This window comes from Oryzias latipes, chromosome 20 (genome assembly GCF_002234675.1).
Source record: "Oryzias latipes chromosome 20, ASM223467v1".
NCBI classification, from domain to species: domain Eukaryota; kingdom Metazoa; phylum Chordata; class Actinopteri; order Beloniformes; family Adrianichthyidae; genus Oryzias; species Oryzias latipes.
In genome coordinates, this window is record NC_019878.2 from 8290973 (window position 1) to 8306587 (window position 15615).

At 41.5% G+C, this 15615-nt stretch overlaps 1 protein-coding gene across 2 annotated transcripts in view; it reads right to left on the bottom strand.

Moving 5' to 3' along the window:
* Positions 1–842: 842 nt before the first annotated feature.
* itgb1 (integrin subunit beta 1) overlaps positions 843–15615 on the bottom strand; it is a 40776-nt gene continuing 26003 nt past the window's right edge. The window contains exons 2-17 of one of the 2 annotated variants that reach the window (XM_023950366.1): positions 15042–15108; positions 13842–13927; positions 12650–12884; positions 12389–12559; positions 9847–10085; positions 9585–9740; positions 9403–9498; positions 8557–8646; positions 8207–8347; positions 6670–6872; positions 6351–6589; positions 6051–6273; positions 5714–5949; positions 5439–5605; positions 4269–4346; positions 843–2877 (exon numbers count right to left, since the gene is read on the bottom strand). In XM_023950366.1, the coding sequence (XP_023806134.1) occupies positions 4269–4346; positions 5439–5605; positions 5714–5949; positions 6051–6273; positions 6351–6589; positions 6670–6872; positions 8207–8347; positions 8557–8646; positions 9403–9498; positions 9585–9740; positions 9847–10085; positions 12389–12559; positions 12650–12884; positions 13842–13927; positions 15042–15108 (2427 nt within the window). In that variant the 3' untranslated portion in view covers positions 843–2877. The remainder of the gene's footprint in view (positions 2878–4268; positions 4347–5438; positions 5606–5713; positions 5950–6050; positions 6274–6350; positions 6590–6669; positions 6873–8206; positions 8348–8556; positions 8647–9402; positions 9499–9584; positions 9741–9846; positions 10086–12388; positions 12560–12649; positions 12885–13841; positions 13928–15041; positions 15109–15615) is intronic. The other variant, XM_023950367.1, reaches the window with a different exon arrangement.

Below are 15615 nucleotides of genomic sequence, written 5' to 3' on the forward strand. Positions count from 1 at the left end.
AATTAGGCTTAAAGTTGCAGTTCTTATTTCTTTAAATGGTTGTGAAGAGACAAAAACATTTCATTTAAAAAAAGATCACGTTTGTGACAGAGAATAAACAATTAATAAGTAATCCACCCACAGAAAAATGGATCCATGTAGGTCGTTGTTTTCCTCGTCTGAGCGGGAATCTGGCTCTAAACTGTACGCTGGAAAGCTTCAGTATTGCTCACCATTTTTGTTGCACTAATGTTACATCAGGGCAGCATGTAAACAGAGAACTCTCAGTTTGATGGGAAGGGGGGTGGGTTTACTCCATACAAATAGTCCCACCCACAACTCAGAGGAGAATTGCTAATGAAGTCCTTTGAAAATCGATCAAAAGGTGACTGGAGTTGGTGTTTGAATATGTTAACTTTTACGTTGGAACTACAGCTTCTAGTTTAACACTTTATTGTATTTTCCAAAACCTTATATTGACAAAATTAAAACTTTATGCATTTATAAGTGCCACCAGACATGTACAGCCCATGTACTCAGCTCTGTTGCCCATCAACCAAAAAAATGTTCCCTACAAATATGTCGCAAACTACTCTATTTATTTTTTATGGGTATAAAATTACAAAGAAACACTGTCAGATGAAAATATATATATATATATATATATATATATATGTATGTATATTTGTGATCTGTAGGTTCTCTTTCCTTATACTCAAAATCTACTCGTGTCTAAAATCCAAGCAAAGGATGAAAAACGCATGAAATAAATCAGTAAGATGTCATGTTGATCATGATGATGTGTTTTTTAAAAACACTTCTGGGAGTGTCATTTTGGAAAGTCACACTCAGAGAGGCACAAAGGTTTTGTGTATTGTTTAATAAATATCTCAGGAACAGCATTTGGAGATGTGATTGAAAGGAAAAGGCACTTCGAAACAAACACAGTTAAGCTTAAGAGTGTGGTATTTTTGTGTGTGAGCAGAGCGGATTTATACCGACACGACATTAAAAAAACAAAACAAAAAAAAAAGTGTTCCCTCAAGTTAATAATTTGTGGCTGCAAATTTATATTTTGTGGAAACAAATTAGCATTTTGTGGCCAAAATTTCTGATTTTGTGCGAGCAAAATAAAATTTTATTTGCACAAATTAGCATTCTGTGGCCACATTTTAGCACTTTGTCCACATAAGTTCATCTTTTATGCGCACAAGTTAGCATTTTGTGTGCATAAATTAGTATTTTGTTTGCACAAATTAGAATTTTGTGCATTAAATTTCACCAAAAAAAAGCAAAATTGTGGCCACAAATTACTTGATTGTGGCTACAAAATACCAATTTGTGGCAACACATTTTTTATTTGAGAGGACCTTTTATTTATTTATTTGAATGTCATGTCAAGGCTCCATAGATTGATGTGACACTGCAACAGACACGCAAGTTTTTCGTCCTGAAGTCGTGCCATCACAAGATAACTCAAACCTAATCAAGAAAAAAGCTGACAAAAATATATTTGGTGTAGTAAAAAAAAAAAAAGAAAGAAAGAAAAAGCACCTTAGAACTGAACTAAACTGCAGAGATAATTTCTCGCTGCATGACCGCCTTTAGTGTCAGAACTTTACAGATCCTCTGATTGTTCCTGAAGGCAACAATTTCATAATTTAAACCAGTGGTTTACACTCCCTTCATTTATAGAACTGTACATCAAAGTGAACATAAAAAACTTACCTTCATCCTATTTCGCTTAGTCATGATTGAATCTTAATGTGAAAAAAATCTAGCTTACAACCACCGTCAGGTCGGTTAATCAGAAGAGTCTAATTGGAGCGGATTGTTATGAATAGACCGAAGAGGTGCAGTTTTATGCTGGGTTTATACTTCATGGCGATCAGCCTTCGTAATGCTTCGCTGCCTCAAATGTGCGGTCTAGTTCCTACCAAGGTTGGCTGGTTTCGCTTGCGACTTTCCGCCTAAACTACGATAAACGTTTCAGTGGTTTGGTATTTTACTAAAGTTTTTCTGAAGATGTTTGCATCTAATTGAGTTTGTGGTTAATTAATGGTGTAAACAAGTTAATTTTTTAAAAGTCTCAGTATTACAAATAACTATACTTTAAAAAAACCTCCATACCTTAATGGAATATAGCTAACGTTATAGTTGTGTTTTTTTTTTTTACTATTTAGAACTGGGTCAGACTGAAATGATGTCTAACCCCGTTTGTATCTTAGAATGCAGTAAAAGCGGCCTCATCTAGGAAATCCGGGGTCGTGGAAACTGAAATTTTCTGGATGGAGTTTGCTCTGATCCATTCTAATCGCTAAAATAAGTCAAAGTTAAAGATGCACGTGATTGTACTACGGCTGCAAAATTCCAATGAGGGATGATGTCATCGGCTTGTGTCACATTTCGCAACGATTCCCTTCACTTCCAATGCGGTTACAACATCGCCATGAGGTATACACCGGGAATTATGGGTAGACAATTAACACAAAGAGGCAAAAGAAGTCTGGCACATGGTGGTGTTCATCCACACAGTCCACAAGGTGTCGATAAAAACGGCTAAAAAGTGAAGAAGTCCTTCGCCCAAACCATCGGCAGATTTCAAAAACACAACTTCTGCAAAAATGCACCTTCAAAGTATATACACAAACTGAATACTGTACATCAAACGCATATAAAGCATGTGTGTTAGCACAAATATCTGATGCAGTGGCCGGATGATACATGATGCTGATAAAGTGAAGGGATAAAAAAAAAAAAAGAAGAAGTATTTCTTCCGTGTGCTCCGTCGAATGCGGCGGCGCTCAGAGTTCACTTCAAGCCTCCGGGCCGTTATTTGCCCTCGTATTTAGGATTGACCACCGTCGTCACGGCGCTTTTGTAGATGGGATTTTCCCCCTGAAAGAGAGGAGGCATGAAAAGGGGGAATGAGTGGAGAGGAGGTTTGGGCGGTTCGGACTGGCTGGTGCAGTTAGTCTCCCGTTTTCACCAAAATGACACCGTTGAAGACAAAAGAGGTGGAAGCCCCGAATTCAGATCACACACTGCAGACGGCCATGCTTCTGAGGGATAACACTAAAACCAAATAACACTCTGTTAAAGATCAAAGTTAGGTTTTTGGTGTTTTAACATGTTCTGGTGGCATTTTTCTCATGATGGAGGACATATATGAAGAAAATTAAGCTTAAAATTGCCTTTCTGAGTTTTTCTTTGAATGAAATCATTGTGAATCAGGAACAGATGAAAAAGAGCTTATTTGTTTCGCAGAAAATACACATTCTGATGCCTCTGCTTGTACACGACTAGAACCGTGTACGTCTTTGTTTTGCTCTTGCACTGCTAATGTTAGGTTGGGGTTGTGAGGGGCTGTAAGCTAGCAGGAGACGTGTAAACAGAGAGCTCTCAGCTAAGGGGAGGGGGGTTACTCTTCGCCAGAGGTCCCCCTCACAACTCAGAGGTGACTTTCTAATGAACTACCGTCACTCTGCTTTGAACCTAGATGATCGGCGTGGGTCTTCACAAATGCAATCATGGTGAATGTTTGTCTTTAAAACTGATTTAAACGGCATTTTTTTTACATTTTATTTTTGGGCATTTGTGTCTCAGACTCTCCATGTGTGCATGTTGATTTTTTTCGACACACAGATGTGTTGCTTGTGTTTGAGTGGTGCGTCTACCAGGGAGCCTCTGCCTTAAATAACTGTTTTTGTTTGTTTGTTTTTTTAAACATAAAAAGCATCTCTCCTATTTTTTAGTCCTTTGGTTCATACAGAATTCTTTATTTTCCAGGTATTCATTTGGCTTTTTCTCTCCTTTTGAGGCAAGAAGAAATTGTCCATCTTCTTCTGCTTCCTCGTTTTATCAGTAGGTTATCATATTTTTACACCAAACTGTGAGAAAAGACGATTCATTACAAAGGTTAGAATCTTTCAAGTATTTTTCTTAACTAGATAATTTCTAGATGGTACTTTATGAAAGCGATCAGAATAATATTTGCATTGTTAAACATTCCAGTTTTATTCATTTTCATTTAATTTAAACCCAATATGGTTGCAGAACCCTTTTAAAGGCTCGGTACTTGATCATTTTTTTAAAACCCTGCAAGCACATTTGTAAAGATGGAGAATTTGCATCTTACGTTTTTGTGTTTTCTTTCCTCTCACAGCACAATCATGCATTTCTGGCTGGTTACTTATTGCCATTAATGTTCTAGAGATAAATGCTAAAGGAGTGGGCTAATATCAGAGCACGCAAAGGGGGCATGCATGAACAGAAAAGGAAATACAAACTTAAAGAACAGGAGCTTTACGTCCGTAGTTGGGGTTCTGGAACTGATTGATTGGACTCTTGTAAATGGGGTTTTCTTGCTACAAACAGGTTGACAGTGAGGACACAGAAGATTCAAAAGAGAAAATGAGCACAGAGAAAAAAAGGTAGCCTATGCAGGAATAAAAGGGGCATGAAAGTGACAATAGGGAGACTGAAATAGAAGAAAAAGGTTAAAAAAAGAACAAGATTTAGAGACATTTTTATAGAAATGTCACCTGATGATCAGAAGGGTTTGTAGATGGAGCAATGGAGACATCATGAAGCAAGTTTGCCGGGAACTTTCCAATGATCTGTTAGCATTTAGAAGTGAACCTGCCCTGCTCATAGAAATGCTATGGAGGCCTGGAAATAATTTTAAAAATAGAAGTTGGCATTTTTGCACAAAGATTAATAGTTTGTGGCTACAAATTAGCATTATTTGTGCAAAAATTACTTTTTCATGGCCATAAATGAGCTTTTCATTAGCAGTTTGTAAGCAAAAGTTTGTAGTTTTTCCACACAAATGAGTATTTTATGAGCACAACTTAGAATTTTATATATTAGCATAAAATGCTAATTTGTGCGAACAGAATGATCATTCGAAGAAACAAAATTCTTGATAGATCCATCGGTTTCCTTCATTAAATCCACATTCCTAGAGGATATGACAGCTTGCGACCACTAGATGGCGAGATTTAACAGCAATGCCGAGCTTTGGCGGGCTCAGGCTTTAGGTCATATTGATGTTGGCCACAACGAGACAGAAAAAAAGAGTGGAAAGTCGTGGCCACTCCCCGTATGAAGTTTTTGGGGAGAACATAGGAGGGGAAAAAAAGGCTCCAGACAGCAGCTTTCGACCTCTTTTTTTTACTTTTGAGGGCAGTTACAAAGCTTCAAACTCAATCTGTCTGTGCAGCTGCAGGACTGCCAAGAAGAAAAGAAAAAAAGAAAGGTTTTGATATCAGTGTGTCTGCAAATCCTCATCTGCAGTCAAGAACAAGAATTTAGCTCCACAAGCTCATTCCTTCACAGCTAAACAAAAAGGCCAGACTGCGGCTGCTTTTCACAGTTGACTCACTCAACCACACTCCTGCCAAAACTCTGCTACAGTAGCCCCTTCTCAGTTTTTGGCACAGCTTCCAGCTCCTCACCGTGTCCCACTTGGCATTCATCTTCTCCTTTTCAAACTTGGCGAACTCCCTCCGGTCGTGGATGATCATCAGCAGCTTCCAGATGAGCAGCAGGGCCAAGCCGATCAGGACGATGCCGGCCACCACGCCAGCCACGATGGGGATGATGTCAGGACCTGAGGGGCAGTCTGACGCAGAGCAGGGGGCAGACATCAACAAAGGGCCTATTTTTACAGACCCCCCATAATTTAGCTTCTGTGGAAAAAGCGATTTGGCGAGACTTGCGGCTTTCTTACCAGGAGTTTCCACCACGTGAACCACTTTTTCTGTGTTGTTGTTGACGGCGTAGGTGTAGTAGAACCAGCAGTCGTTGGCGTCCCGCTCCTTGCAGTGCATAACGGGGTAGGAGGCGTCGTTGGGCTGGGGCAGCTTGTCTCGGTCCTTCACTTTGATCAGGGTAAATGTGCTGCACATTTCCTGACATTTGTCCTTCATCTCGCCGGTGCCGAAGGCCCGACATTCCACGCAATCCCTGGAGAGAACACGGATGTTCTTAGCCGTCACTAGCTACAGATGCACAGCGTTCCAACAGAAAGGAAGGGTCAGAATGTGCACTGGAGAAGCAGAAGTTACTTGTGCTCAGTGCAGACTCCGGGACAGGTGGGGCAGGCTTCGCAGGTGGGACCCTGGAATTTGGGGTCAGTGCACTTGCAGACGCCGCATTCACAGGTTCCTCTGCCGTTGCAGATCTGCTTGTTGCTGGCCAAACACGTCCGGTTGTCTTGAGAACACTCGCAGGCACTTCCCGTCCACATGGGGTCACATTTGCACACCCTGCACTCGCAGGTTCCGTGCCCTGCCAACCGCAGACGGGCACAGCGTCACCGGCTCAGCTCCGTTTCTGTCTGAGGCTCGGACTCGAGCGTCACTCACCTCCGCACAGCAGGTTCCCAGAGCGGTCGCAGTTGAAGTTGTCGCACTCGCAGTACAGGCCGCTGTACCTCTCGTTGGGATTCTCCCTCTTCTTGCACTCGCAGGTGCCGCACACGCACTCGCCGTTGTTGCTGCAAATGTCGGTGCTGTTGTCCTTGCGGCATGTGCGGTCCATGTCCTCAGTCGCCACGTCGTTGCTGCTGCATTCGCACTGTTTGCCCACGCGGCCTTCGTTACACCTGACAGGGAAGAGGAGCCTGTGGGTCAGAGGAAACCTGGAACACTGGAATAAGGGAGGGCGAGCATGCTTCAGGCTTACTTGCAGGCTCCGCACTCATACGTCCCGTTCCCAAAGTGGCACTTGGGGCTGTTCTTCTCACCGTCGTTGTGGCACTCGCACTCACAGATAAAGTTGAGGGTGAGTTCCACCTCCTCGGTAAATCCCAGAGGCTTGATCTTGATGGTTTCCGCCGTGCCTCCTTTGGGACAGCCTTTGGATGTGATGCTGATATTAAATGTGACCTGGAAACGAGAGAGCAACAAAGACAGCCTGACTCAGAGCAGACAGAAGGCTGAAGGTGCATTACTGGATTTTGGATGTGGCGCCACCAAGATGTGCAAACATCCTAAAGATGTCTTAGGACCAAATAAACACTAAGTCAGTGTAGCTGTGAGACAGCGGTGCTAACCTATGAATGTATAACAACAAAGGAAAGAATTTGGATGGCATTCAGACGTTTAAAGACCCACTCTGATGAAAATAGAGTTTTTGGTGTTTCTAACATGTTCTTATGGCATTTTTCTGATGATGGACATTGCTGGGCAGGTTTTGCCCTTTAGTGATGTGGTTTGCCAAGACAGGGACAGACAAAGGATAGTTTTGTGAGTAAAACAAACGCAAAGCTTAGTGGACGGTTCTTGTTGTGAAGACAGGGACGTCCTGGTCCAATCATGGGATTGGAAGTCGGATGTGGTATCCCGTTCAAGGATCCAGTATTTATTTTATTATTATCAGTTTAAGAAACGGTGTATATATCAAGCTTATTATTACAGATAAATACTCTAGTAGAAGTCTGCAGATCATTAACAGATCAAGAGATTCTATTGCTGCAAAGGGCAGCAGAATGCAGCACCAGTTTGAGCAGGAGGGACACAAAAACAGTTTGGTAAAATATATTATATAACATATTCACAGATTTGGATTTCCAGGCTCAATAACTGTTTTTTAAGAAAGTTTCGCCTTTAGTAAAAAATAGGGACCGTCCATAATCTCTTAAGAACAACCAGAATGAAGAAATGGTTCCATGGCTCTGAGCGAGTCATGAACACTCATCATCATATTCATGTAACAATCATAGAGGAAAGTTTTTAGTATTTAGGGATGTTTTATGAGGATATGAATCACATGATCAGAAATGTTTAATAGATCTGAAGATCCAAACTTTCTCACATGACTAAATATCACCTATTCTTAATCATTAACTATTTCCTGGTTGACACTTAAGTGTTAAAAGATAAAAGAAGGGGAACAAAATAAAAATAGAGGGAAAGTTGGATCTGTTTATTACATTTTTCTCACTTTTTAATAAAAGTATTGGATCAGGACTTTGTTTCAGCAGACATTCAAAGTCAAATGGCTCAGAATCAAATCGGGCCAAAAATAAAAGCCTGATCTGGACATTACTGTGGGATATCTTTTGGTGCTTTGTGATTCAACATCAGAAAAAGAAACCGTCTGTGAAGTTCCATTAAATCTCACATGAAACCCTTTTGCAGTTCCAAGTCTTTCTGTGAAGTTGATTTACTTTGGTATGATGGACAAGTACACAACAACAAAGTGGGGTCCTGCTGCTCACCTCATCTCCAATGGAGATGTTGGAGCACTTGCGTCCACTTTCCCCCTCGCTGACCACTCCGTTCTTGCAGTGCGATTTGTACGCTATGGTCACGCCCTCTGGAAGCTTGCTGTTCTCCAGGATGACCTCAGATGACAGAGACTGCCAAAAAAGCAGGAGATAACAGCATCAGCGTTGCCTTATCCAGCTCTGGAATGCCATCTGGTAGCTTTGCTTTGACAACAATCGATAAACAAAGACTTAGCTGTTCCAGCTCTGCAGACTCTCAAGTGTTCTGCAGCCCAGGTAGTAAAATCCCTATTCAAGTTTTAGACAATTCAATTTGTTCAAGTATTGCCTAAACTACTTACATTGTAAGCATCTATGATGAGGTTAATGACATTGCTGGAGTTTGCCGATAAAGTACCGACTGCAGACTTTGGGATCAGATTTTTCAGCTCCTGAAAAATAAGAAAAAGTGTTTAATTCCTGCTTGGATGCACTAATTTATACTCAAATGACTTCTATCTGTGGGGGTTTTGATACTAAAAGTTTGACATTAACATAACAGAATGTTAGAACTTATATTTAGATAGTCGAGTGATCTTTTAATTATGATTATGCCGTTTTTAGCCTACATCAAAGAATCTGTGTCGTTTTCTAGAACATAGTTCCTGTAGAGCGGCAGTAGCTCATTAGCATTAGTAGCTCTGCTCCATTCGGATGCAAATAGATCCATGCACGTCTTTGTTGTCATCCTCCGAGCTGCATCTGATTATCAGCTGTGCTCGCCATTTTTCTGTTGCACCAGTTGAGAGTGTGAGGGGCTGTAAGCTAGCAGGAGAGAGTGTAAATAGAGAGCTCTCAGCAACAAGGAGGGAAAGGGGAGGGGGGGGCTGCTCTGCTTCCACAGCACAAGTAGAATTTTGAAAGAACTACTGCCGCTTTGCAGAAACAATAGAAAGCGATACAAGTTTTTGATTTTGGCTGAAGACGGCATAACTTCTAGAAAACAGATCAAAAGACAATCAAAGTGGGACTTTAAGCATACAAATACTTATTTATGAGACTCATTTTAAAACATTATCAACAAAATAAAAGGTGTTCAACCTGACATGAAAATTACAATTGAAGTTACAGAAACCGATTGGAAAAAAACATCCGATCTTTGAACTTAACGCAGGTCATTTTAAAGCTGTTTTACAACTGAACCAAACCTGGTAAACCGGCTGGAACTCTTCAGTTACTGCAAAAATAGTCTGGATGTTGTTGTCGCTCAGCTTCTGAACCAGGTGTGCGATGGAGGGGTAGTCCTTTAGGCGAAGGACAAAAGGCACGTTTGTATCTCAATGTTAACATAATCCTTCCAAACGTGTCTGGGCAGCATCAAATCTCTCACATAGTAGTGGCTCATGGTATAAACGTTGTTCTCCAAGTGGCATTTTCCATCATTGGGCAGAACAATGCCTCCCAGTTTACCGTCTCCAGCAAAGTGAAAGCCGGCGTCAGTGGAGAAAACCAGCAGGCGAGTCACGTTTCTCCATCCAATCTGCTCCTGAAATGGAATTTTACAGTTTGCTGAATCCCTTTGTCCGAATATGCAAAAACGCGGTGACTTTTTCTGGAGGTGCAGCTCTATTGGATAGTGGTGTCACGCTTACCCCACACACAGCCACTTGCATGATGGCATCAAAGCCTCCTTCTGGGGAGTCCAGGTTTCCTGAAATGTGCTGCTGGCCCACCAGCGTGTTGAACAACTTGCCATCTTCGGTCAGCTTCAGCACGTTCTTGTAGCTGAACGGGCTGGTGCAGTTCTGGTCGCCTGTGCACGGGTTCCGCAGTTTGGCTGGGGTGGTGCTGATGTAAGGCATGACGGTTTTCTCCACAAAAGACCCAAAACCTGCAAAAAAATTTAAAAGAGCAGATTCAAAATTTCACTTTAATTTATTAAGGAAAGAGGGATCACAATGCTTTGCTGGATTTCTTGTTTAGAGATTCTAAAGGGGATATTTTTTTTACAACTCATTTTGCTCAATCTTATGATAACAGAGGACAGAAAAGCGTTGTTGTGCCATAATTATGTGTAATAAATAAGACCCACTATTATCTATTTTCAAAACTTTCCTAGTGGCACTTTAATTATGATTATGTCATCTTTAACCAAAATCAAAACCTGTGTTGTTTTACAGAAAATAGTTTCTGCAGAGCCGCAGGAGCTCCTTAGAAATTCACCTTTAAGTTTTGGCGCAGCCCATTTTGCCAAACCTACATAAATGGTCAACTGTAATCAGGGGCCTCATTTATAAAACTTTGCGTAGGATTTGCGTCAGAAGTGGCGTATGGATGAAACATAGGACGTGCGTACGCACAGAAATATTCAGAGTTATAAAACCGTGCGCACGCACATCCTACGCATCTTACCCTTAATAAATCACAACCAATTCTAAATGCTGCGCAGCTTTTGCGGCTGTATGACACACCCATAGTTGCCCATAAATAGTCCGTGAAACGCCCACAAATGAATATTCATTGATTGCGAAACCATGGCACACACCGAGAGGAAATGAAAAAAACGTAACTTCACTCAATGTGAAGTAGAAGTTATCGTTGGCGAGGTGGAAAAGAGGAGAATAATGTTGTTTGGAGGGCACAGTGTGGGCATTACTAATGCCAAAAAGGCACGTGAGCGGCAAACGGTGGCAGACGCCGTAAATGCTGTAGCCTCACAACCTCGGACCGTGGCCGAAATAAAAAAGAAATGGTCGGACATCAAAGTCAAGGCAAAAAAACGTCTAGCGCTGAAGCCCCCACCCCCCACCCCCACCTCCACACACACACACCCGTGTCTGCCACGGGTGTGGGGGGGGGGGGGACACCGGAGCTGACCCCTCCTGATGAGAGACTGGCGGCAATAATTGGGGAATCCCTTTTAAGTGGAGTGGTGACTGAGGCGGAGGGGGACACCGACGCGCCAGATGCACCGGGTGACACACCCCCAAAAGCCCGCAGAGGAAGTCGGAACCGGCTCATAAGCCACTCGTCCTCGTTTGCCAACAAGTCTCCTTGCTGTCTAAAGACACGTTCACTCCGAATTCTTCCATTTGCCACATCTTCTAAGAGCGCAAGATCAGCCATTGTGCGTCATTACGCATTGTGATGGGGCATTTTATTTCCATCCATTTAATTACATCTGAAAAGCTACAGATGTCGGGAATAATCGACGTGGAAATGGGAAATTTATCAGCGCAAATGTAATTTCTTGTTGCTTTCTGAATGGTTGAGACATACGCCATACATTGTTTTATGAAAAATAAAACAAACTAAAGGCATATGCATGAATACCATAATTCTGTAGCTTATGAAGAAATGTTTTACTATGAAAACAACTTTCCCTAGTGGACAATTAATGCATCTCTCTCTATCTATCCATCTGTCTGTCTGATTGCACCTATATCTGCTCCGCCAGACGGACACATTGACGGGAATGTCAGTTTTGTACATTATTTCGTTCTGTTAAATATATTATTTATGAGGATGAATTGCACTACATGCCAATATTGCAGAACATATTTCACTTTTCTTTTTCCAAATATGTGTTCATTTGAATTTCTGTTGTAATTTTCGTTTGATTTTTTTTTTGTTTGTTTCACTGCTGATCGATCAAACAGGTGTTCGTGTAGGCTGTTAATTGTAAGACTTGCTTTGTGAAGTTTTCATGTTATTTCTGAGAGGCAGTATTGTCATTTTCACTTTCACGTGTTTCTTCCATCTGCCGACGGTATCGCCGTTTCTCATTTCATCCGTTTTTGTGCGTACGCCTGGGTCAGAGCTTGCGTGAAGGACCGCACATTTTCCCGTCAAGTTTGCTTTTTATAAATCTCAACTATTGCGTAGAGAGTGGCGTACGCCTTCTTTTGTGCGTACGCAACGTTTATAAATGAGGCCCCAGATCTTTGTTTTCATGCTATAACACTGGACACATTTTTCCATGAAGGTTGGAGCTTTGAAAGTTTAAACATGAGCGTTTAGTGTGAAAATGTGTATAAAAAGTGTATAAAGTGTGTAATGAGGGGTTTTTCAGGGTCGGAACACCCGTCAGCCTACTTTGCAGATTTAACCTCTCGCAGGTAATTTTTAGAATGCAACTCCTGCAATAAAGAAGAGAACACTGTGCTTCAAAATGTGGTCCCTTATGATCCCCACCTATCCTGAAGTCAGATGTTATCTTTGACATCTCCGACATTAGACTGGTTCCCAAGTTCTTCACGTTCTCCAGATCGTCCGCCATGGAAAAGGACAGATCCATCAAGTAATAAAGGTCGATGGGATAATCCTCGGCTCGCTTGAACTTCAACTTAAAGGACTGAGGCTCTCCTGTAGGAAAGATATTAAAAAAATCTATCAACCAGCATAAACAAATACAAGTTTTTTTCTTTAGAACAGTCAACTCAGATATGATCGCACCAGATCGAAGGGTTAGGTTGAGTTTCTGGGGCTGGATCTGAGTGATGTCCTCCGGCTTTAGCTGCTTTGCTCTGGATCTGTCTTTAACTTTCTTGCGGTTTGTAACCGTTTTGTTCTGCAGGACCTTGTGCTCTCCGTGTGGGTCTTCAATCATGTCCTCAGTGCAACCCCTCGTCAACAGAGACTGGAACTCATCACAGCGGGTTGACAAGGACTCGCCCTGTTTCAAAAAGTTCTGAAAGTAGAACAATAACAAATGAATGGGAGAGTTCCGATAAACGGCTGGAAAGACAACACAAGCCAGTATTCTTCCAATTCTGAAAAGACCATTTTTTTCTCTTTATTATTTGAAATGCCAAAACTGCTTTTTTGTGTCAAACTTTTAAGACAATTTATTTCAGTTTGATACAATTGTAAAACTTTATGAATTAAAGCTGCGAGCAGCATTGTACAGCTGAGCGGGCCTAAGCAGCTGCTTCCCGCCCCTTACTCTTCCTCCTCTGCCTCCACCAGCTTCGTCAAAGATGCATGTGACAGCTTCATGATTAAAACCCTTTTTTCAAAATGGCGGCTTTTCTGTTGGTTTTATTTCCATAGCAACCATGTTGTGTTTTGGTCGCCTGGGAATGACGAATAGGTCAACGTCATTTTTAGAAGAAATCGGCAAAAGTAAATATTTGGATTTCCTTGGCAGCCTTGGCGTTTTTCGTTAACCACGCCCACCTTCCTAATATGTTCATTTTGTATGTTGCATCATTTCATTCAGCTTGAGCTGGAAGAGGATTCGTGTATACAATATTCCACATTTGCCTTTGAGACGTTAGCAGTTGATTGAAGTAAAGACAAAAAAATATTTTAGCTCCTCCTCCTTTTGGGGGTTAGACCTCATGATTTGACATGAGGTCTAATTACGCAGAACACCCTAATGAATTACAACCGAACCTTTACTGTAACTTACAGCTTCAAATGGTGCGTTTGTAAATAAAAGTTTTCAAAAAACGTTTGAAAACAACCATTTTAGCAGATCTGAATGGTTTTTAATGACATCACAATGGTTAACTCTAGCTATTCAACAAATTGTTCTTATCCAGAATTAAATATTCATGAGCCAGCTGTCACTCATTGCCTAAATCAAAGGCATCCACCTGCAACAATGGCTAGCAGATTTAGCAGCCAGCTTTTGCCAACATACCGGGTCTTTGCACCAGCCACATTTGGCTCCAGCTTGGATACACTCTCCACAGTATTTGGCATTGGCGTTGATGCACTCGTTCCCCTCTGCATGTGGACAAAACAGGAGAAAGGTCAGTCACTTGGCTCCTCCTTCCCTTTTGGAGTTCAGCTCATTTGAATCACTGCAGCTTGATGTAAACTAAGGACTGACTCAGATCGAATTCTTTGTCCTTCAGTTAAGCTTAGCTAAATCGGTATCGCACCCTCCTTTGGCTAAAGAAACCAATAGGCTTATTACAAATTTAATACCTAAGCTGATTATATGTTCAGTGGCACTTATTGTGGTTTACATTTTCTCTTCTAAATAATTATTTTAATATGAAATAATCTGTGACATCATTATGTTACAGTTCAGAAGCGAGACATACAGGTGTCATAAAAACAGAACACAACATCCGCAGTTTGGTAGTACTTTGGGATCCTTCCTCTCTGGTGCAGCAATGCCGAGAGTCGTCTTCCCCAAATGTGGCGATTTGCCTGAGAGTACTTGTGTGTCTGCGCTACAAGCTGTTCATCCTAAGCGCATTTTCAGCAATGCGTGTAAAGTGGTCGGACCGAAACGTGCCGGGTTAAAGCCAGACAAAGTAAATATGCTCGATTTCTGGCCAAAAATCTTTAGATGTGCTGCTGTTTGAAAAACATTTCCCGTTTAAGGTTTATGGGCCTTCAAATGCACTTTAGATCAACATGCTGCTGTTTCAAGTCAAGCCTGTTGTTTAATTTAGCTTAATTTCATAAATCAGGGTTTTTGCAGTTGCTCGGAGCGCCAGCTCACACACACGCTGTTTCAAAGCAGAAATGTCGCTCCGTCATTAGTAACCGTTCAAACAATCTACATGGATTTGTGTTTCCAGTCGTGTCCAGACAAAATAAAGGCTTAAGTTATTCCCACATATTTACGTGCAGCCAAGATGCAGATTGCGGCATGGACTTTATTTTCATCCAAGGCTAAATGTTGTTAGCGCGTTAGCCCTCTCATGAGTCCTTTACCGCAGTAAAATGTGGAGAAATATTGACGGTATTAATATTTGAATACCTCCCAAGTCTAGAAGCCAACATTTGTCTCCAAGACAAAACACAGGCTGACAGGAAAAAAAAATACTAATCACAATTTACCATAGCGTAATTCAAGAATCCAAAGTCCTTAAATGAATCTTACCTTTCTGAGCAAAACAGTAACAGAAGATCCCCAACAGGGTAGTCATCAAAAATAGCTTTAGGTCCATCTGTAAACATACAACAGATTGTAATTGAGTATTTAAAAAAACAACACATCAATACATTTTCAAAAAAATCTAAGCTTTGTGGCCTAAATGCTTACATTGATCATTTGAGAAATAAAGCTGCGAAGAGTGTGAAAGATGACAGATATCGTCTATGAATGAGCTGGTTTTAATGAAAGATACTCAATCATCCAGAGGCGGGAAAGAAGCTAAAGTCCGCTAATTTAAGCCACTTTCATATGCCTTCATGAATCCACACAAACATGCACAATCAAGTTGCCCTTGGCCTAACCTGAATTTGCCCAACCCCTTTTCCTCCAAATAAAATAGGATCCCTAGAGTCGTCATGTTTATTGATTCCTTGTCTGACAACAGGTTCTCTGCTCAGATGGCAGTGATGCACTTCAGCTACCCTTAATGCAAGCTCATGACTTACTAATGGATAGAGTGTGGGGCCCCCCCCCATCTGTGACCAGTGTCACAGGTATCACTGAGGTCTACAGACACACG